A 24,711-nucleotide genomic window follows, 5' to 3' on the forward strand; every position below is an offset into this window, starting at 1 on the left:
TATTTACAAACAAACAATTATAAACCTTTGAACATACATCAAAACAAATACATTTCTGTGGTTATGTAAATCAATGTGTTCAAAGAATTCATGGATACCCTGGGAGCGCAAATGCATATTCATTGATACAAATTGATATTCATATTATTTTTTTAATTACCACAATTTTTTTATGTTAAAAAAAAAAGCAAATTGTCAAAATTGTTAAAATTGTAAGAATCAAAATTGAATCAAAAGCGAATAGCAGAAATTACAAGAATTACGAAAATTGGCAATTGCTTGCAAATATGAAATGTAATTTTGCATTGTGTGATGCATATGTATCTTTTTCATAAATTCTATTCTATGTGCAATGCCTAAGGACATTCCTCCACTGAGCTGTAAAGCCTCTTTTACACTTTCACGGATCGTTGTTCCAGGAGCATCCGTACTGTTTCCGTCATGAATGTTTGGACACTGTGAAGTCCTCCGGCATGATCCTTGATCTTCCGGCATGTCCGTGGAAAAAAAAAAATTAAGCTTGGCTTAATTTTTCATCCCGGACATCACGGATAAAAATCCTTTCACACTCTTCCTTGTAGGCGTTGTCTATTCTGTTTTGCCTCAGTATTCATTCCGGAACACTTCGTGAAGACATCTGGCATCCATACTTGCATCGACCCCATCTGGGTTTGAAATTCTGTGTATTTTGCCAAGTTCTTGAAATTTGCTTACATCTTCCCTATCATTTCAGCCAGCAACTTCTCATACTGTCCATAAAGTGGTCGCCCGAGAATCCAAGCTTTTGATCCACACACTCCCATCTCCTCGCTGTTTTCTGATGTTTTGTTTTGTTCTGTTTATGCCATGATGTTGCTGCAAAATGAGTTTCTGCAACAAAGAGTGTTTACCTTTGTGGTGTTGACAAGCAGAATCATACTGTATATGTGCTCTAGATTTTCTGGTGTGCTTGCCATACATAGCTCTGGAGGCATGTTGCCCAAGAAGGATAAATCATCAAAGAGTGCTTGCAAGCAGAAGTCATCTGTCAACATTTTGGAGATATCTGTGTAGGGATCGCAGAGGGACCCAGTTGCCTCCGTGCTCTTCCTTGATGTCTGCGTTAGCTCCGTATACGTTTGTGGTGTGGTCCCATTCTTACCTTGTCCCCTGTAGACACCCAGTTGGGATCATATCCACTCCGGCATTGAGAGGAAAATTGTGATGTTGCCAGTTGAAACACCGTGGATTATGATCTGTGGTGATCCGTGAAGCATGGTGAAGCGATCCGTGGAAGTGTAAAAGGCTCTGATAAGCATTAGCATTCTAGCCAACAGCTCCATGTACAAATGTACATACATGTAAAGTTGTGTGTGCTAGATTGCAGTGGAGTCTTGAGCTCAATATCCAAAATCAGCTGTGATGGTTCTACCTGTAGGCCTACTCCATCAAGCAATATTGTGTGCTGTACTCAGTATTTTGTGTAATGTGGATGAATTGTGTGGTACGATTAAATCTGCATTTCTTCATCAAGTAGTTACTGAGGTACACTGTACTAATTACACTGTAAATTGTGCCTGTCAAGATGTATTTTTCTAATCTGTCCATGCCGACAATGCTTTTAGTTGGACTGTTGTATAAAAAAAAGAAAAGAAACCAAAGAGATTATTGATTAAAACAAACATTTACTGCATTGTGTGTTTATCCATTTGTGATTTCCTTTGTTCGTAAAGGCTCTGCCACACTAAAGTGTGATATGAACCTGATGTTTTTGGAAATTTGGGAGTACTATTGTATATAAGCTGTTAATATTCGCATACAGATATCTCTGTGAATGAGGAGATCATGGACATTTTCGCGAGATGCTGTTTTCTCCGAATAGGCACAATGCTATAAGTGCACTATTACCCTTGCACATGCATGGTGACATTTTCACTATTTGTTCACAGTCCAACACTTGACCAACAGTCGTTCACGAAATTAACGAAATTAAACTCTCGCGAAAATAACAGCTTTTATACAGTACATTGGGATAAGTAGCCATTCGTTCATGACACCTGCCTATTGAAATAAATTTCATTTAGTTTCATTATAGGCACTTTGTTGAGGTTCGCAAAGGTACCCCCCGCCCATTTGGGGGGGGGGGGGGGGGGGAGGGAAAAAAGATTTGAATGTGTAAAATTTTTAGCCTATAACATCATGATCAGCATGCTGTGAAAAACAGATTTTGGTGTGGACTTGAGCATTTGAGCATATCTTGACCATATTTGCTACGCATAAGTTTGCTCTATACTTTTTTGTGTGACAGGGTCTTACGAGTCAGGTATAATTTAAGTTCATTTCCATGTTTTGACATTCATTTTAATCAAAATCACACAAAAAGTTGTGAATAACAAAAATGCTTTTAGGGACATCTACAGTAGAAGTTGTCAGTGCATGGCCTGAAGTCAATGTAAAACAATGCAAGAGAAAGCTTTAAAGTAAATATATATATATATATATATGTATATATATATATATATATATATATATATATATATATATATATATATATATATATATAATCATTATATTTTAAATGTGTCATTACAATTTTGAACAGTATTTCAGAATGAGATCTCTTTAATCCACCAACTTCCATGATTACTCATTTTATATGTTGTCTGTGGACTGGTTATGCATAGTGCGGTGCTGGTGTGTGTGTGTGTGTGTGTGTGTGTGTGTGTGTGATGAGCACTAATGTTATGATGCTGCTGTACTGCTGAGCTCATTGTTGCAACAAAATTTTCTTTCAAAAAGCATTAAAAATTACTTTTGGCCATCTTTGGGTAGCCCAGGGTACAGTGCTAAAAAGTAAATGATGTAAACAAAATGACAGATTTCTTTTAAGTACCCCAGGGTACAAATAGTGCATCATCATTACTGGCGAGTTCATGCTGCATTTTGAGCATTAATAGACCATGATATACTATGTATTTCTAGGCTCCTGTGTGCATGTATGCCTTATTAACCAGTAGCATTGAACACGTACAAATGTAGTTGAAATGATGATTGTGAATTAGCAGAGGATATGTAATCATTATATTCAATATTAGATTCAATAAAAAGAATGGTTCTTCCACTTTGTTAAAAATCACATTGTACATATTCTGCCCAGAGGCATTTAATAGGTAATTGAAAACAAGTCAATGGTTTAAATCTAGTCCAATGGGCTCTTACAAGTGTGAAATAGGCATGCCTTTCACATTGGTGTGTCAGCATGCGTTCATTATTAAATGTCTCTTGCCATATGTGATCTGTCACACACATGTCTGGGAGATGAAATTTGCATAATCCATGGACTAAATTTAAAGGACCTTTGTGGGTTACGGACACTTGGGTTGAAAATTCAGCATACTACCCACATCACTTGTATATTGCGAAGACTACAATATATGCACTGCATTTGTCTTGAAGAGAGAAACCTGACCTCCATACCATGGAATGATTAGGATGACAAGTTATAGATCTGATACTATCATCTTCATCTTCATCTTCATTATCATCTACATCATCATCATCATCATCATCACTATTATCATCATCATTATTATCACCATCATTATTATCACCCTTATTACCATCATCACTATCATCATCATCATCATCACCTTCTTCATCTCTATCATAGGGCTCCACACTAACTTTTATTTTTGGTGGCCCAAAGGCAAACATCCGACCTTTTTTGGTGGCCCGATCAGGCCACCAAATGCTTCATTTCTGAAATTTGGGTGGCCCGACGTGCGTTTTTGGTGGCCCCGGGCCACCGGGCCACCGTTAGTGTTGAGCCCTGTCTATCATCATCATCATCATCACCATCACCACCCTCATCATCATCATCATCATCATCATCACCATCATCACCATCATCATTATTATATTATCATTATCATTGTCATCGCCACAATCACTATCTTCTGATTAATACGACCACTTTAATTGGCAGATCTCATCCATTCAATGAAACATTAAAAAGGCGGAATCAAATCTGTACATTTGCCATCTCACAAGTTTCAAAATCCAACTCACCCCTTCAACCATACAAGAGCCTCCATTCAAGCTTCAATAAGGAGTATGTATGTATCGTATATGCACTGGATTAAAACTTCTCTGTACAACCACCCGAGATCTTAGAATACAATGTACATATTACAATTCATTCTAAAATCATAAACGCTGACAAGAATTGAAGGCAAATACACTGTGTGAATTTTTTTTTCTTTTAATGTAGATAAATTACTGTACATTACAAGATAGATTCACCAATAATCACATTAAGTCAATAGCACACACTTAATGAATAAACCAATGAATGAATGAATGATTGAATGAACAATTTCCATGGTAATAAATAATGAAACCTTAATAGAAAAAAGACATGAAAGATCAATCAACACACTGGGTTCACAATACAAAGTTACTCAGTACTAAGAAGAGAATGTCAAATGACAGTGAATATTGCACACACTTTGATCTAAAAAGATGTGGATTGTCTCCAACGGAAATATGAAGTCTCTTGGGGCAAATAGCTTTCCACTCAGTCAAAACCACAAAATTAATTTTGGTCCTACATACTAAATCTCGCATTTCCCCTGTTACATATTGACATATTTCTCTTTTTTGAGGGGCAGGAATTCCCTCCCTATACAGCTGTTTCAAGTACTGTGCCATAATTGCACAATGCTGATGGCTTCCACATCAGCCTGTAAAGCAGTAGCAGATCTGTCTGAAAAACTGTGCTCTCGGTGGTGTCTTAGTTATTTCTTTGGGATTGGGATTTATTCACTGCCCTTTGGTGTACCATCCCCCTCCCCTAAAGAAAAAAAAAATGGCAAGAAATGCCAGTTACTTCTAGCACTTTGTGAGCACTTCACTGTATGTTTAAGACAGCTTAAACTATGGTCAAACCCAACTGTCTGTTTGTGACCTACATCACGAATAACACATTTACATTGACAAATACAAGGCTGTACAATGGTGCCTATAATGCTCCAGATAGCATCCCCTCCTTTTAATATTGCACAATGTGTACATTGTATCTTTTTGAAGGTCTCTGTTTCGGCATGCCTTTAAATGCCATCGATGCGAGCTTTGTGCATGCCTTCGACAACAGTATTAATAGAAATGGTTACTGTAAAAGTGGATATTTTCGCGTGACTAATTTTTCATGCTTGGCCGGGTAAGAAGAGTTTCGCGTGTTTTTAATTCCGCAGAATCAAGACATCACGCACAGGAACATATGGCAAGTAGAAATATTTGAGTGCTTTTATTTTCACGCTAGTTTCTGGTTGCGCAAAAATTTCAACACCGAGAAAATTTCCACTTTTACAGTATATTACAAACCACAAAAACATAATGATACCGATAACAATCACATGTATACATGGACATGTAGATGTGTCACTGAAAAATGAGAAGTTGCTATTACAGTGAGCAATATATTGCACAATATTTATAAAGGAAATCTGGATTAAATTGATCAAGCTGAGATGGAGAATTTTCTGGCAAGTAATAGTGATGAGAAAAAAAAGATTGAAGTACACTGGCAAAGTGAAAGTGTTGAAGATTTAAAGCTGCAATCTTTTTGTGTGCTTAAATGATTTTGGCAATTTAATAGTCATTTTGTTTGAAGGTTGGAAAAGATAGAAACCCATAATGGGACAGCTCCGCTGGAATACCACTCTTGATTTGCAGCAAAATTCAGTCTCACTACAAGCACCTTTCTGATTATGTTGAAATTTTGCCATCTTAAAAGATAAGTACAGTGTAATAGATGTGTGCGGTCCATAAAGCCTTAATGTAGTTGCGCTGTGCACTTGGCTATTTTATTTTCAGTGGCGGGAACATGCATTGTGTCAAAGCAACTTTGGCATACCATATTGGCCATTTCTATCAGAGCTACATCGGCAAGAGAATGATCATATCTTTAAGAATTGCTTGCTTGCTTGCCTCATTTTGTGGGAAATGCTGCCAGTAAAGTGACTATCAATATTGTCCAGGCCAGACTAGCAGTACTGTGCAATCAGAAAGCTTCCCTCTCCATCACTAATTCCAATGCAGAGAAAACACAAGACAGAAAACTGCCTATTCCATTGGCAAAAGAGAAGCAATATCTGCTCATACTACCCATGCTACATCCCAATTTTCCATTCCTTTTTCAAATATATGCATAAATTCAATACAAGACATGCAGCCACTTCCAAATATGAATAATGGCCAACTATAATATTCATGCTTCTGGTCACCCCATCAACACTGCATCTCTTCAAAGATCGATACAAAGGGGTTAAGAAAAAAAAAATACTTGTATAAAACAAGTTTGTGACCTTTAGATAACTATCACCTGTCAAAAATGATATTTCCTGGTGTCTGAGATAAGTTGAGCTTACTTTCAAATCAGCAAGCAAGAATCTCTTAGCCTGATTTCCAAAATGTCCCAGCGGGCATAATTAGCATTTTACAGGCCACCCTTTCCAAGCTTCGCTTGACAGGTTTGACATCATCCGATCTCTGTAAATGGGACAAAAAGAAGTCCCTCCGAGTGCAATTAACATTTTGCCAAAAATGTCAAGCAAGTAGGTAGCTGCTAAATCAAACCGACATACACATACTACCTCACAGAATATTACTTTCTTTTTTAGACAGTAAGAGAATACTGGGGAAAAAAGGGGGAAAATTATAGCATCATACTTTCCTGTCTTGTTTCAACTGAGTGAGATGCCTCACTTGTTAGCGCCACAGTCACAAGAGACCTAGCAGAATGAAGTGTATGATATACTTCTCGTTTACCATTGAGTTCTCATTAAACATCAAATTTCAATATGAGAAAATCTTCCCCCCCCCCCTTCCTTACAAATGTCTATTTTCGTGCACTGCTGCACAACATTTACACCTACAATGTAAAACTCTACAATGTGGAAAGCCATGCGCAGTATGACAAAAACATTTGATACATGTAGGAGACATCAGAAGAAAATGTAGAATTAAATGTAAACACATCTCGTTCAACATTGACAAAAAATATCAAGTTTGTACTGATTTACAATGATGACAACTTTGCTTGTTTCATGTATTTGCGACTGGTGAAATTGAGATGGAATATAAATTTTTATAAGTATGAACAGAGAAGGAGAGACAAGGCAGAAAACTATGACACCAAATACGATGTTATCGCACCAGATGCAGTGACCAGAAATTCACGGTTGTGGACACAAAACACAGCAAAAGCATTTTACGCCCATCTCACATGCAAGATGGTCCTGTAAGAGACACTACATGTATTATCCTAGGCACATAAAAATACTATGTATCATTCACAGCACGTAATGACTAGAAACTGTGGCAACGTGACTTAGAGCTACATGTAAGCACTGCCCAACATCGCGTGTTCACATCATAAACCGTCCGAAACCCTCAGCGCGAGGTCAACGCGTGAGAGAAGAGACAAAAGAGACAGCTTGAGTTCTCTCGAATTCAGAGAATTGGTAGAGGTGGCAAGAAAACGACGGCACTTCTGTCGAAGTTGTGAAAACTGTGGCAATTCTAAGAGAAGAGGATTGAGTGCACTTCTGTTCCTGATCGAATGAGACCTCTTGAAAGTACTTTGTAAATGTTTTCAAAACATGGTTCATTCAAAACGAAGGTACGTTCACACGGAGGCTAATCATTGATGATAAGAGCTTACCCCTTAAACTACAATGAGCATCCCCACAACACCTAATCTTTCAGATTTAACTTTTCGAGTGAGAGTTCCGCTCGAAAATCAATTGAATGACTCCTTGAATCGGATGAAAGCCTGATGATAAAGTGGAAATCACAGTTACATGAAATCTCCTTTGGTTACATATTTTCAAATATTGTACGGATCTATATCAACACTCACTGAGCAAAAGTCAGACTCTCAAATGGGAATTTGTATTCAAGCACACTGAAGAATGAAGACAGGAATTGTTGAAGTGTATCTTCTTTTTTTTTAAACACAGATGAAACATACATATATTTTCTCCATCATTGCTTCACAAAATGCATCAACAGATCATCACATTCAGCCAATAAATACTCATCTTTTTATAATATCATACATTGCACCGACTGGCAAATAATACCTAATCAACTTGTATGTATAATGACATATATGTAGTCCAAAACATCATTAGAAACATATTTTGCTAGGTGCATGGTACATACTTCAAATTTGTCACCAGTCACGAAAAGACAAAAAAAAAATCTATTTATGTACAATTTTCACTCTTGTGTGTGCCTGTCCTATTTCAGATATATAAAAGAGGAAGTACCTACAAAGTTGGGAGTATAAACTGAACAATTTTATATCCAATAGAATGTGATGGTCTTCCCTATTCTTTGGTCACAGTAAGAATTAAGTTTTATCAGCATCCAAACTTGGAATGATGGCTAATATTGAGCTCTGCAGGGAATGTTCTTCTCTATCTCAATAAATAAACCTATACTGACACAAGAGTTCTAGCTGTTAACAAAATATATTTGACACAGTTAAAATATCATCACTCCATTCTTGTCAACACTTTCTCTTTTTTTTTTCCACTATAGGAGACGTGCTTGCCCACGTCAACCGGTCAAGAAATGGGCAAGGCTGCCCAGTTTGTACGTGATACGTTTGAAAGCGATGATCAAGACATCACACGAAGACTTACGAGTTAAAAGTTTCAATTTAACGTTGCACTCTCTTCTCACCGATCAACAGAAAAGACAACAGCACAGGTTTAGAGGGAGAAATCTCCAACTGGTATATCCAGGACAAATGTCGAATAAATAACTTTCTATAAACAGGGATGTCGATTTCAGCAGGAAGAAAAATAATACAAAAGGGGTTGGGGTGGGAGCTGAATGATCTATTAAAATTCGCAAAAGAGCAGAGGACAGGGGAGTATTACACTTCTCATTTTCCTCAGGATTAGTCCACAGCATGCTCTGCATCATGGAGTGGAAGAGGTTTCTAGAATTCCCATGATTTAATCCCCCCATCTATGTCAGAAGTATCATTTGCATTGATCCGAAACATTCATTTTCTCTTGCAACATCTTGCCATCAGAAAATAGACATTTTTTATGAAAAAATGTGCCAGGTTTTGAACAGCATTTGAGTCACTTTTTGTATCCTTTTTGTAACCCAGAACATCGATCCTTGAAGAGTTTTTAAAGATTCTTTGTCCCCAGGCAAATTAGGTAGACAGTGTCCATGTTGTATTTACGTTGAGCACCATGCACACGTACCCCCAGGGTGTAATACGTATACAATGGGCATGGGTGTGAAAACTACACACACACGCACACACACAAACTTTCTCCCCCAGCTGCAGAACTATCCTCGATTCGCCCAAAACATTGCTTCGTGCACAGAAAGCTGCAGCAGCATTGCATTCGTGTGAACGGCACTCCGCAACTCGCGAGAAGTGACCCATGCGGGGTGCACGTGCTCAGTCACTTCTCGAAGCGTGACACTTCCCCATACTTTTGCAGGGTGTTGGTTGTGCAAGCTCTCTACTTGCCAGGCCTCTGCCAGCAAAATTAAAGTTGAACAGTGTAGTACATCGATGGTCAATCTTTCATGAGCAGAATAAACACATCATTCCCGAAAAAGAAAAGAAGAGTAAACCACATTCAGCACTTTTTTAACATATTGGAATGCATGAGGGGGTAGGATTAATAATCGTAAACTCAGTACTGTCAAAAAATGAAAAAAAAAACAATCACACAAACCAAAGAGCAAAAAGTGGGTATAATTTTGAATGGCATACATGGTGATTGATATTTAGTGGCCAAATGCCTGGCTGAATGTGTACAAACTCACAAGGAGAAAATCACGACCTCTCAATGACTACACCGCAACTTTCACTCTGGTGGTTCAAAAGCTCAATGGCACGCAGAAGGTGCACCAGCATGCATTGTGAGTGCACCAAGTGCATGGCACGTGAACAGGTGCGGGTGTATAATACATGGTGCAGTGTGCATGCTGTCTTTCACTCTCTACACAAGCTGCAGCTGATCTGATATGCAGCGGTATTCCATGTCTCGGAACGCCCTTGCTTTTTTTTTTTTTGCTTGGACGCGCTCCATCGAATCCCTGGCGTCAACATGGCTACCATCACACACGTTACTCATTGTATAAGAAAGTGGGCACTGCCATGCGGCTGGCAGAACCGAAGTAGCACCAAAAAATCAGCATCGACGACGAAGCGAAAAGGATGAATGAATGAATGGCAAAGTCGGGAAAATTCGGGATAAATTTGTCGGCCTTGTAAGGGCTGTTCTGCCACCCGCACGGCACGAGACCAGTGTACTTAATGTACTCAAATTTATGCACACTTTCTTTACTCAGCTTGAAGACTCAAAGAGCTTGCCAGAAATTTGACTATCCCAAAATTGGCAACAGCTGATATCTGTTAGATCACAGCAAACCAATGACACAAATAGAAAAAAAAAAGATATGTACCTGTGTAATGAACAACAGGTTGCAGCCCAAGGGACTATGCTCAAGAAACTAAGTACAAATAAAGTGAAAAGTATGCATAAATTCGAATACATTAACAAACTGATCTACATTAGCATCTCTATTGCTGTCAGAAAACACACTCAGTGGAGAGGAGTACTGGTTTCCCTGGTCGTGTTTTGTTAATAACGTAATAACTTGGTATCTTCAAGAATTATCCTTCACTAGTCGTGCTACTCAGTAGCAGTCTAGTAACCCAGATGCATAGTATGGAGACTAAAAGAGAGGCAACTGACTAGGTATACTATCATTGGCAATAGTAGTGAATATCACTAACAAATCATGTTGGAGTTCACAAATCCCGCCAAAAAAAAAAGGGAAACTCCACAAACTTTGTACGAAAGACAATTAAAAAAAAAAAATTAAAGTCTTCGTATCACGTCGGCTTGCGGCGTTAAGTCATTGCCATTCACCTGAAAAGGACATCGTATTTCAAACTGTCATAAATGGATACAAACAGGTATTTTTCCAATGTTTTAACAATTTCTAATGTTTAAACAAAGTTTCTAAAAGCCCATCAAACTTCTCATCGGGAAAATAATCAGCCACGGATGAGCTGCGAGGACTCAAGAAATCCAAACCAAAGTGCTCTCTATCGGTAGAAGTCGAGTCGTTGGAAAAATGCAAACTGTACCTGCATCAGGCTTTATTTCCCTTGCTCTAAATTTCTTTTTGATTTCATACCTGGAAAGCTATAATAAAAAAAAAAGAACTTTCCTTTCTGAATTATTATTTTTTTTTCTAAATGTGAGAAGAGGGTGAGAGTGAGGCCCATAGAGTTGATCTGCAATGAAGATTTATTTGAACAGGTCCAAGCCAAGTTTTTCCGCAAATGGTGCCACGTATCCTTTTACAGTCTCTAGAAAACCTGCAACAATGAAAAAGAGAGACAAACACAGAGAGATCAAATTATGGAGAGGAAATGAGAAGAGAGAGGGAAAAAAACTTCATTGTTGAGAAAGAGGGCAGGAGGATAAAGAGGAGGATGAGGTAGTGGATGCAGAGGAGGGTGAGGTGGAGGAGGAGGAGGAGAAAGGAGAAGAAAAGACAAAAATGAGAAATGCAGGAGGAAAAAAAAGAGAAGGAGGAGGAAGAAGAGTACGAACAGGATGATGAGAAAGAAGAGGATGAAGAAGAGGAGGATGAGGAGGAAGAAGAGGATGATGAGGAGGAAGATGAGAGGTAAGATGAGGAGGAAGAAGAGGTTGATGAGGAGGAAGAAGAAGAGGAAGAAGAGGATGATGAAGAGGAAGAAGAAGAGGAAGAAGAAGAGGAAGAAGAAGAGAAAGAAGAAGAGGAAGAAGAAGAGAAAGAAGAAGAGAAGGATGAGGAGGAAGAAGAAGAGGAAGAAGAAGAGAAGATGAGGAGGAAGAAGAAGAGAATGAAGAAGAGAATGAGGAGGAAGAAGAAGAGGATGAGGAGGAAGAAAGAAGAAGAAGAGAATGAGGAGGAAGAAGAAGAGGATAGGATGATGACGACGAGGAGGAAGAAGAAGATGAGGAGGAAGGAGAGGATGAGGATGAAAGTGAGGAGGAAGTAGAGGAAGAGAAGGAGAGTGGAGGGAGAAAAGGAGTTGAAGGAAAGGAACAAAAAGAAAAACTATAAAACTCTAATAGTGATAACAAGCACCATTGCAACATGCTTTGAATAGTGTATCATATTTTCAATAAACTAAAATGTACAAATTGAACTTTTAAGCATTACTGTACTTTGTTCACCAATTGGCAAACTGGATGGAATCTTTGTGTGCCAATTGGCATAGATGTTTTAAAACTTCTAGTAATCATCAATGAAGAGAGATTAATCCTAATCCTTATTGTGTCACTATGGCTTCAGTGAGCAAGAAGTCATATTTTCTGGATTCTTAAAGGGATGGATAGTATGAGATGAGGATTGGGCTTTTAACTTTTTGCGAGATACCAAGAAACCACTTATGGATATAGTAAAAAGCATATCATTCTAAGACAAATTCAAAGTTTATCTGATGAAAGTCAGTTTTGGAATGGCTGAGATATCCAAAAACAAGGAAAAGCAAAGTGATTGTAATAAAAGGTGGGTCCCTCCTTTTATTAGGATCGCTCTTTTTTGGATATCTCAGCCATTTCATAACCAATTTTCATCAAATAAATGTTAAATACCTCTTGGAATTACATGCTCTGTTAAGAGGTTTCTCATTGTCTTATAAAAAAAATGTTGGAAACCTGATATTTGGTCTCAACCAAGACTATACAATCCCTTTAAATTTGTAATATACATAGGCGATTACAATGTTAATTTTTATGCTTTTCACAAACCTTAGCAGAAAACCTCAAGATCTAAATGAAGAACATCACACAGCTTTAAAAGCCTAAGCATTGATCTGGAAATTACCACACATCACATCAAGCACAGACACATCAGCATTTATCAGAGCGTATCTAGTCTGAATACAAACAAGGAAAAGTAGAAATTACGCGGTGCATAATATATGTCCCCGTGGAAGTAGCATTTAGTAGCAAAATGTACAATATAGGTCAAAAATCAAGGTCAAAGGTCAAAGAAGTCAAAGGTCAAAATTCTGTGTAGAAGTTTTGAAGCCCTCACCTAGTGCCATCACATAAAGGAAACAGAATCGAAATCGGGTTAGAAATGGCGAAGGAGTAGCATTTTGTAGCCAATGTACAATATACGTCAAAAATCAAGGTCAGAGGTCAAAGAAGTCAAAAGTAAAATTCTGTGTACAAGTTTTGAAGCCCTCACCTAGTGCCATCACATAAAGCAAACAGAAGTGAAATCGGGTTAGAAATGGCGAAGGAGTAACATTTTGTAGCAAAATGAACAATACAGGTCAAAAATCAAGGTCAAAGGTCAAAGAAGTCAAAGGTCAAAATTATGTGTAGAAGTTTTGAAGCCCTCACCTAGTGCCATCACATAAAGCAAACAGAATCGAAATCCGGTTAGAAATGGCGAAGGAGTAGCATTTTGTAGCAAAATGTACAATATAGGTCAAACTAGAAATGTCACTACAGCGACTGGTTATACCCCCGCCAAACAACATTTCATAAGCTTTGGTCAAAACAACATTTCATAAGCTTTGGTCAAAAAACTGAGGAAGTAGTTAAATCCGCAAGATCTTTCCTTGATCTTCTGCCATTAATATGCCGTTACCATGGCAACGTACTTTCGGGTACTGTCGAAAAATGCGTCTTGCACATCTACAACCAAAGGCACACATCTGTACCAAGTTTCATGGAAATTGGGCAAAAACTGAGGAAGTAGTTTGCAAGACAAAATTTTCCATCATTTTGGCTCATAATATGTGAGCTGTTACCATGGCAACATACTTTTTGTCACTGTCAAGAAATGTGTCATGCTGACCTATATCCTAAGACAAACATTCAATATGAATTCCATGAGAATTAGAAGAACACTGATGAAGCAGTTTTGCCATGAAGCATTTTGCCCTATATTTTACCAATAACATGCCGTTACCATGGCAACGCACTTTTTGCCACTGCGGAAATATGTGTCTTGCACATTAACATATTCAGATGAACATCTGTACCTAATTTCATAAAAATTGATCAAAAACTGTGGGAGGAGTTTGCGACACAAGATTTGTACCCATTTTTGCCCATAATATGCCATTACCATGGCAACGTACTTTTGGGTACTGTCAAAAAATACGTCTTGCACATCTACAACCCAAGGCACACACCTGTGCCAAGTTTTATGGGAATCGGTTGAAAACTGAGGAAGTAGTTCGCGACGCAAGATTTGCAACGGACCGACCGCCCGACCGCCCGACCGCCCGACCGACCGCCCGACCGTCCGCTGATTCCTATATACCCCCGACCGTCCGCTGATTCCTATATACCCCCTTCAAACTTCGTTTGGCGGGGGTATAAAAATCAAGGTCAAAATTCTGTGTAGAAGTTTTGAAGCCCTCACCTAGTGCCATCACATAAAGCAAACGGAATCGAAATAGGGTTAGAAATGGCGAAGGAGTAGCATTTTGTAGCAAAATGAACAATACAGGTCAAAAATCAAGGTCAAAGGTCAAAGAAGTCAAAGGTCAAAATTCTGTATAGAAGTTTTGAAGCCCTCACCTAGTGCCATCACATAAAGCAAACAGAATCGAAATCGGGTTAGAAATGGCGAAGGAGTAGCATTTTGTAGCAAAATGTACAATATAGGTCAAAGGTCAAGGTCAAAGGTCACGACTGAAATTCTGTGTAGAAGTTTCAAAGCTCCCATGTAGTGCTATCATATAAAGCAAACAGAATCAAAATTGGCTCATAAATGACAGAGAAGTAGCAAATTGAAGATTTTGATCACACACGGACGCACACACGGACGCACACACGGACGCACACACGGACGACCTTACGGTGATATACTTGTGTGTCTACCCCTTTGTTCTCCCTTTTGTTAAAATAGACACACAAGCAAAAATTTTAGCCACACAAGCCTGACGGAATAAAGGCCATCTATTGTGCACTATTGTTCTCCTAGCCACACAAGCATACTCTCGTTAGCACGGACACACGGACACACGGACGGACGGACGGACGGACACACGGACACACACACGTACGGAGCCCGTTTCATAGTCCCCTGCTCGAACTCGTTCGGCGGGGACAAAAACGTCACTGCATCACAGCTTCATAGTACAACTTGCAGCTTTGAGTGCGAGAGAAAAACTAAGTAGCCTGTTTCTTCACCTTCCTCTTCCTCCTCTTGTTGTTGCAGTGCCTGCTGCATCTCTGCCGGAGTCTTCTTTTTCCTCGTGATGCGGCCAGCGTCGTCTGGCTCCGGCATCATCGGCTCCTCCGCCACTTTCTTCTTCAGCCCATACTGAGAATAATGAGAGGAAGAGAGCAAAAATACCAAATATCCACATATATATGCAGATGCGACATATCTCACATTACTGTATACAGCTGTATGCCATATATTTAGCGAGTCTAATTTTTTGTAAATTGGGACTTCCCGACAATTTTGCAAGTGGTTAAATTCGCGATCGGGGAGTACAGTAATGAACAAAGAAATGTTCATGTACATTGTCGCATTCATGATGAGATCAGAGTTAATGGTTTCACGCATTGTTAAATTCGCTAATAGCATCCGATTCTGTAATTTGTGAAAATGAAAACCTTGTGAAATATGTGGTGTATACAGTACATGGCAAAAGATGAGTCATCGTTCAACACTAACACACACACTAGCCTTGCTTTTCCTTGCCAGTTTTGTCATCACTGTGTGCTTCCATAGTAGCATTTGGAAGTTGCATGGAGAAGTATAGTCTCGTCACATATGAAATTTCTGAATTCATGTATGTGACAAGTGACTAATAGCTGAGTAGCACTCCTACTTCCTCGCCTGAAAATTATGAAAAAAGATAACTGCTCCAGCCAGGAATGTTCCCTTTCCGCTGGTTTTGAGCTGATTGTGCAACTGATCTCAGTAATGTGGTCCCACACAATTGCCCCTACACCTCCATGAAAATTATAATTATCAATCAGATTTAGCTTCATCTAGGTTAACATGGTCAATCCTCATAAAAGTATCACCACCATCCTTCTTGTCACATTCATTAGCATTTATCATGCAAAAGAGATAATTAATGTCACTGTTTTTAAACTTCTAGTAAACTTCGTCGGTGTCATATCAAGTTTTGATGCCTCTGGCACCATTGCAAAAATGCAGGTCACTGCAGCAGCCACCGACCTTGTTTCGGATGCGCTCCCGCTCGACCTCCCGCTCGGCCTCCATCTTGGCATGGCGGGCCTTCCTGTCTTCCTCCTGCTGTCTTCTGGCCTCCTCAATCAGGGCTGCCTCCTCCTCATCCTTGTCGTTGCCTTCTCCATCTCCTCCAAGGTTGCCCAGCTCACCTGGCAAAGGATGCGGGTAGGGAGGGGAAAAAAAAAGATGGTAACCATGGTGACTAGATTGATGATAACCTAAAAAGGAAAGCATCGATTGCGCTTTGTTTTTTGTTTTTTGTTTTGTTTTGTTTTTTTATATTCAAGACTCTGGTGGGATGAATTTCACTTTAAAAGCAAAAGTGTCTTTTCTTTTTCCACAAAGTAACGAATAATAAGGTGACAACCAGTACACCACATCAGTTCTGGAGTCTATCAATTGAACAGAGGTAGTGCATTCTCATGTTTACCAATTTATGATTAAACATTATTTCCTACTCTAAAACTTTAATCTCACTGTTGTATTACTTTGTTCCTTTATCAGCATTCTAGTTGTAATTGGCAAATGCAGAAACACAGAGCAGTATCATCCTGTGCCGTTCTCCCTCACTCTCTGAGAAATTCCAGACGCACATAATGTTCATGGGATGACTCTTCCACGTTCTCTAGGGAGCCATCCTCATATAACTGAGAACAGGAGACGATGTTAGCCCAGCCAAAATTTATGGTCCCCCCTTCCTTTCACTCACTCTCTCGTCTCTGTCTGAGTTTCATTTCAACAAGTCTTTATTCCCACTGCACCACTCAGTGTTCATAAATTCATTAGAACACTGTGCTCAACATGACTCACAAGCAAACATACTGTCATGTATTCATACACACACAGCAAATATCCAGTATTATTATCCATACAGAGGATTTTTAGAGCCCAAATACAAGTGTTATTTTGTCGACACACCTCATAACCTCCAACCCACTTAAAAAGTTTGTTGAACTCGACCAATATTTTTTGCCGAGGCGACCAATATTTAAAATATTGGACGGCAAGAGGGGGATTCCCCAAAGTTTTTATAAACTGCACCGTGATTGGTTGAGATATATACGAGATGACCTGAAATAAGAAGTAAAAACGTCTGTGATTGGTCAATCACGAATTAACTAGAATATCGTTTCTTCTAAAATTCTGTGTTTATACAAACAAATTTCATATATCAATTAGTTGAAATTGTTTTTCACACAATTTTTCAAAATATCACTTTCATAACAGGAAGTTAAATTTAGGTTTGATGAAAACAAGTTGCATTTTTTTGTGCATGCAGGCGCAAGGCGACGATTGATCTGCAGCTCTGCATGCTCAGCGCTACTGCTAGATAGCCCGCGCGCGATATCATGTAGCCGGCCGCCGCCGCTGCGCTTGCATATTGCATGCGCGATATGCATATTACAGTAGCCGGGTTCACACGTACACCAATTAGCGGGATACAAATCTCGAGATTTGCATCGCGATCGTCATCCCGAGTTTTTTGCACGTGTGGAGAGAAAAAACCCGAAAATTAGCGGGATAAGCATCGCGATGCTAATCCCAAGAAATCTTGCACTGGTTCGTCAATTAGCGGGATAATTGGCCCTGCGCTGGTACGTGTGAACGGTCGGGATTAGAATCTCGAGTTTTTATATCCCATCATGCAATGCGCACATCACAACAGCGAGGCGTCTGCGAAGAGGTCCTTCACCTCTTTGGAGCACAACAACAACAGCGCGCGAACCACACCACTGACGCGTAAAAGACAATGGACAAAGGTAAGTGCGCGCAGGCAGTGATAGAGAAGGGCGCTGCGTGACCCAGTTTGCAGGCTTTGCTGTTATGCCTATCGGCAATTAGCGGGATAATTCGGTACGTGTGGACGCTCGCCAAATTAGCGGGATACCGATCGCGATCGCTATCTCGCTAATTTGGTACGTGTGGACGCTCGCAAAAAAACTCGGGATGAGCATCGCGATCGTCATCCCGCTAATTTGTACGTGTGAACCCGGCTAGTTACTGTACATGTACGTATGTGTGTACAAGTACGTTATAAACAGCACAGTAGGACTAGTTGTGGTAGTAGTAGCCTAATTCGATCTTTCACGATCTACGGTATATAGATGTGACGTGAATTGTTTCTCAGATCTCGGATACAAATACATCTAATTCTGGTCTAAATTAGCTAGATCTCGGTCTAACAGTAACATGACGGCTACCTTGGATACATAGATCACTGTTTTATCAGAGACTGAAGTGGATTAACTTGCACTGAAGAGTGTACATGTACCATACCCCATGTCAAGATCACTACACAGTAGGAACAGCACTCGGAGTCGGAGACAGAAAGGGTAGGCCAAAGTGAAAACATTCTTTGCTAAAATCCTCTGTAGGATAATAATGATGATATTGAATGTCCTATTTTCGATTAATACAAGGAAATATTGGACTCGCTAAGCAAAATATTGGACTCGTCTTCGACTCGTCCAATATTTGTGCATAGCTCGTCCAATATTTCCTTGTATTAATCTCAAGGCCATCCAATATTATATAATTATTCTGTGTGTGTGTGTTTGTGTGCATATGCGTGTGTGTGTGTGTGTGTGTGTGTGTGTGTGTGTGTCTTTTGAACACATCTATACCAATATGCATGTACAGTACACTCCCGTTATAACGGACACGGTTGTAACAAATTTCTTATTAGAACGAAGTGAAAATTCAAATCTCACAATTATTATCTTCATATCTTTGTATACTTTACTGTTCGGCTATCACAAAATTTTGATTATAACAAAAGAAAACTGTCAGTCCTGAGAACTTTGTTATGTTTCTTTGGTTGACTACAATTATATGATCTTCAACAATATTCACCAAAGAAATACAATGCACCACCTACGAAAACAAACATATCATGTCTACATCTTATAGACTCTCGCTGGCTAGGTTTTCTCCACATTTTCTGTTTTTCTGCGTTTTTGTTTTTTCCGCTCCAAAGCTTAGGGCGATGGCTATCGCATTTCTCCAACGCGGGACCGGAAACTAGGGTAACAGTATCAGCATTTTCCACTTCTGCTGCAACGAGATTTGACCTTTAGATCTGGCACGCTGCCAAAGCAATTGCTTACAGCTACGTACTTGCCGGGCAGGGCTCGCGAGCGTTAACGACAGGGGAAGAAGCAGGGCAGCCCCCTCTGTCCTGTCCCGCACTCGCCAAGAGATGTGTGGGGAGACAAGGAGGGGTTTCAGATGTACCGAAGAACTTGTTTGTAAATGAGCTTTTAACCCGTTGAGGACAGGCTGATTTTGCTAGAACATGCATAATTTCCCATAGACACTTTCCATAGTATATTCGGGAGTCGTCCTCATAGGGTTAAAATATGCTTCCACACGCATTCAGAGTAACAGAGGATTTAGCCACTGTACAGTACCGAGTCTCCAAAGAGGTACAATTGTAACTTCTTTAACCCATTGAGGACGAGCTGATTTTGCTACAACACGCATTTCCCATAGACACCGGCCTGAGTATACTCGAGATTCGTCCTCAATTGGTCAACCATGCAACTTTGAATTACCAACTTTCATTCCGAACATTCTATTGGTCGCAAAAATCACAACCAATCGGCAGAGCACTACACATATTTCGCACTGACAATTGAGCAACATAATTGGTTGAAGTGACTTATTGAATCATTCAGTGTCTGAATGATCCGGGAGGAGTGGTGCGTGGGTTAGCCTTTATTCCTGCTATGAATAATAATCACAACCACTGTCAGTGCTACAGTGTAACAGCAGCTTTGACAAGGCTAACATCATGGTGAATATACGAGGTAAAGCTGAGCTCCAACTTCTAAATCAAGCATATTCAAGAGGTCCAACTTCTCAATCATGCGTATTCAAGAGGTCAGACTATTCAGACTGCAAACGGGCACCAAGAATTAATTAAAACTTGATGAGAATATACCCCAGGTGGCACAAAGTCGTGAGTGATTTGAAAAAAAAGGTGTTTGTGAAAGACATGGTTCACATTTGCTTTCACATAAGAACAGCCTGATTAGGTACGTAATGCAGTATCTAAAGTGCGGTTTCAAAATCACATTTACAAATGAGTTTTTCTGACGGTGTGAAACTCTCAAGGAGACAGACAATGTTTAAGAGATGGGGGAGATAGATTGCCACAGTCTACGTTGTGAGAATCCAGCCATTTCCATCAAAGTCATCTTAAGATGACTTTTTTTTTTTCCAGAATAGGCATCCAGGCTTCAGTGCCATGGAAACTAGTTTCTGGCATCAAATGAATTGAACCCTTTTTTGAATTCATGTCGTTAGACATTCAATGAGATTAAAAAGGGATCTAAATCATCTGATAAACATACGCTAGACTGACTATGTACCACACGGTAACTGTTGTAATTCATGTCAAACATTTGTGGCATATTGCCATCCTTTCAAGTTGGTGTGTGACCATTTCATGTTTGAAAACCTGGAATATATTTTATACAGATTGCATGGAAAATGAGGGCTACCACCAATTACAGACTTATTCAGATTTAAAACACTGTAACCTTACAGTCAGACACATATGGGCTTCCAAAATAAGAAGAAATGATGATCCAATGGGTTATACGTACAATGACTCAGGTGAACTGCTACGTCAGTGTGTATTAAGTAAATTATTGTTAGGCATACTGAAGCCCGCCAGTTATGCCTGAAATACACATGAACAATACCATTTTTTTTAACTGCACCAAAACTGGGTCTTTAAAGGCACCTCTGAAATCCTACTGAGAGAGAAGAGACTGTAACCCCGGCAGAGGAACTACTGCCTTTATTCAAGATGCAGAGCTCAACACCAATGTAGAAAACAGAAGGACAGTTAAGTATACATGCATCACATACACACTAACCTACACACTAACGTGCACACACACAAATACACAACATATATGCACTTTTTTTTTTAATAGATAGAAATAGGCCTACAAGTTTACACACACATACAGACCTACAAACACATGCATACACATAATGCTGAAAACACTGATCCAAACATGGGAAAGAATAACATCCGGTGAAAAACAACGAAGCAGCAGAAACAAAACACCATCAGGTGAAGCAGTCCGGAATCACATTACTGATCGGTGGGAGCTATCCAGGGCACTCCGAAACAGACCCAGGGGAGCGCCATGCCACTTCATAACCCATCTTGCAGGGAGCATCTAAAAAATGCACAATGTAAAATGTGCATACTCAATGCTGGTTCACCCGCATGTAGTCTAAAGGTGCAGGCCTCTTGCTCCCAATAAAAAGACTGCAAGACACACTCTCTATTTAATGATACTGGCACTAGAATCCCTTCTTGCGGCGCAATTTTCCACGTTAAGAGCAAACAGCAAGGTGAAGAATACCAAATACAATCCTACACTCGAATGACATTCAAACACATGAACACCACACACAAAAATACACAAATGCACACACACACACACACACACACACACCTTCATTAGCCCACACAGACGATCAAATATGTACACCTGTACAGAATATCTTCTTCACTCATTTTTAGTGTCTGGACAACTCAGACAAAAATGACCTTTTAGTTTATTTATTATCATATCACACTAGTTTGTGCTCCTGGTTTTACTATAAGTGTGGCATTTTGTTTGTTTGTTTGTTTGTTTGTTTGTTTGTTTGTTTGTTTGTTTTTTATGATGGGATCACAAATTTTCTACCAAGCAAACATATGAACATTACCTGTCTCCAGACCACCATTGCAAAATATTGCCACTTTTGTACTCTTTTAAACATAGGCTACTATTAAAACAAGAAGTGGTAGGTAAACAAGAACTTGGATCCTTTTTCAACCGTACTACGAGTACACTCCACATTGAATCACAATTCTAGTGATGCATCTTTGGCATCCCAATCTAAATCATACACATTTTGGCCCTGTGTATGCAATAACTGGAATCGTGGAGGGTGATCTGAATCGTAATTCGAATCATAATTCAAATGACGGTCTGGAGGTGTTTTCAAGTGGACGATTCTTCAGAATTATGGAACGAAACAGTCGTGTGTACAAATTGACCTCCAAATCATGTCTTAGAGGTGGAGCTTATGGTCACCTTTCAACCACTTCCACAGAAAAACCGCACTCCTTACCGCTCAAGAATAACTGATGGGGACTCCAAAAGGAGCCACACCTCCTCACCTTGATGAATAAAACACCCTCCACAGTGATGAATAAAACACCTTTTCAATTTAATTCAATTCAATTCAAAATAAAAACCACAGAATCCATGAAGTCTTCCTCAGTCATGTGTACAGTCAATAATTCCAATTTGTAACCTTACTGTTATCATGATTGTACATGCAATTTAGCATTGCAATGTTTCTTGACCCGAGTGAAAATGGCCTTATCTATGCCAGAACTACAGTTTGATAAAGAACACATACGATATATGCATCTGCAGGGACTGTCCCTGATTTGTCATCGGGAACTCAACAGGAATATCGCATTGAATAATTCATGTTGCAATGCCACGCATATCATATGCAGCATTCAACATGTATAGCATGAGTTCAGGCTTTCTTTTGTATTAGAAAATGTAGGAGCCTATATACTTACGAACAAAAGTTTCATGATATTGTCTTCACCTAGAACAGTGATTTTCCACATCTCAGTGGTGAGTGTAAAATGGCTTAATGTCTGCAGCACACATGCCATGAGAGGAGATATTATATAGAAAACTTGTCTTTTGGGAAAGTTGTCATATCTCAGTGGCTGGAATGATGCATCTCTACAAAATGACCCGGAGGCCATCACTTTCGCAAGACGGCCATGCGGTTTGTCCTCGGGCAGCCATATTGAATTATTTTTTCTTTCTATCTTTCAGTGTCATATCCTTCTTCTTGATGTTTGTCACATACAACTCACCTTGTCTCTACTCTCAATGTCTTTAACCTCACTCTCTTTCACTCACTGGCAAGTTCATTTCCGGGATTCCCTCGACCAGTATTTCATTTCTTCTACCAGATTTGGCTGATATTATATTTACTTTTTGCTTCTTTTTTTTTTTATTTCCATCTGAGAAGATGGCTGGATAGCCCATATTTAGCTGCAATATCTGCAGCCTCGGGCAGCCATATTGGATTATTTTTTCTTTCTATCTTTCAGTGTCATATCCTCCTTCTTGTTGTTTGTCACATACAACTCACCTTGTCTAGACTCTAATGTCTTTAACCTCATTCTCTTTCACTGACGGCAAGTTCATTTCCGAGATTCCCTGGACCAGTATTTCAATTCTTCTATCAGATTTGACTGATATTTGCCTTTTGCTTGTTTCATTTCCATCTGAGAAGATGGCTGGATAGCCCATATTCAGCTGCAATATCTGGTCTTCCATGGGGTCCAGTTGGATGTATCAAAGGCAGGACCACTTCACCTCATGACACAGATAAATTTTTGCAAACACACATGCTGTGCATGATTTCTAGCTTTATCCACACTATGTTTCCACATCATTTTATGCAAATGAATATGGATAATGCAGCTGCTCACTGTCTTTAAGGAGATCTGTCTAATGTTCTAAGACACAAAAAAATATCTGTAAATATTCTGATTGTACAAATTTACAGGTTCTGCCCGCAGTGTTTATCAGGGACATGATGGCTTTGTATAAAGGCAAAGCTCAAACACTGCCACAAATGGAAACCATATCTCTTATTTTGAGTGGAGGGGGCAAAAAAATCAATGGCCGATGGCCGCATAAAAATCAAATTATTGGAAAAACCGCAGCTGAGGGCAAATATACACAGGCGGTGACACTGTTTAGCAAGGAGACATCTGCCACCTAGTGATGAACGATGGTAAACGAGTGATATCTCTGAAGGGAACATTTACTGAGTGTGAGGTTCCTTTACTGTCAAGACAAGCTTTACAATTAATCAACTAGGAAAATGGAAACCTGTGCTTGATGGGTGTGATAAGTCTGGCTGTGATAAGTCTGGCTGTGAAAGCTCTAATGCAAGGACAGGCAAAAATGCACATTGTACAATGTGTAAGGCATACATGCCATCTGTCTTTGAACACTAGCTGATTTTTGTGTTCGCATTTATGTCAGATTGCATAATCATACAGTACACGAAGGCGCCACATGTGAATTCCAAAGCTGTCACCAATTTATAGGATACATAACAGAATTTATGAAGACATCTATTTTGACATAGAATATCACCCTGCAAAATGCCAGTATTGTGCCTGCAAAGGTTTCAATCTGTATCAAAAGCGTCAATATTCTTCAATTTTTTTTGTCAGCTGTGGGTACGCAGTCACATCATTATGAGATGAAACCGAATGCATGACACGAAGATGCTTAGGACATGATGAAAATGAAAGCAAACAAGATTTTTTTTCCCCTGTTTTTCTGAAAATCACACACTGTTCACTCTGCACTATCT

The 24,711-nt window shown here is 39.4% G+C and overlaps 1 protein-coding gene across 2 annotated transcripts in view; it reads right to left on the reverse strand.

Moving 5' to 3' along the window:
• Nucleotides 1-11,276: 11,276 nt before the first annotated feature.
• The window catches only part of LOC139714732 (putative complexin-1), a 77,352-nt gene continuing 63,917 nt past the window's right edge, over nt 11,277-24,711 (reverse strand). For both annotated transcript variants that reach the window (XM_071626403.1, XM_071626404.1), the window contains 3 exons: nt 16,255-16,418; nt 15,249-15,381; nt 11,277-11,413 (listed from right to left, as the gene is read on the reverse strand). In XM_071626403.1, coding sequence (XP_071482504.1) covers nt 11,343-11,413; nt 15,249-15,381; nt 16,255-16,418 — 368 coding nt within the window. In that variant the 3' untranslated portion in view covers nt 11,277-11,342. The remainder of the gene's footprint in view (nt 11,414-15,248; nt 15,382-16,254; nt 16,419-24,711) is intronic.

The sequence above is a fragment of the Diadema antillarum genome, unplaced genomic scaffold (genome assembly GCF_040938485.1).
Source record: "Diadema antillarum isolate AM-2024a unplaced genomic scaffold, OU_Dant_1.0 seq00002398_RagTag, whole genome shotgun sequence".
Taxonomy (NCBI): domain Eukaryota; kingdom Metazoa; phylum Echinodermata; class Echinoidea; order Diadematoida; family Diadematidae; genus Diadema; species Diadema antillarum.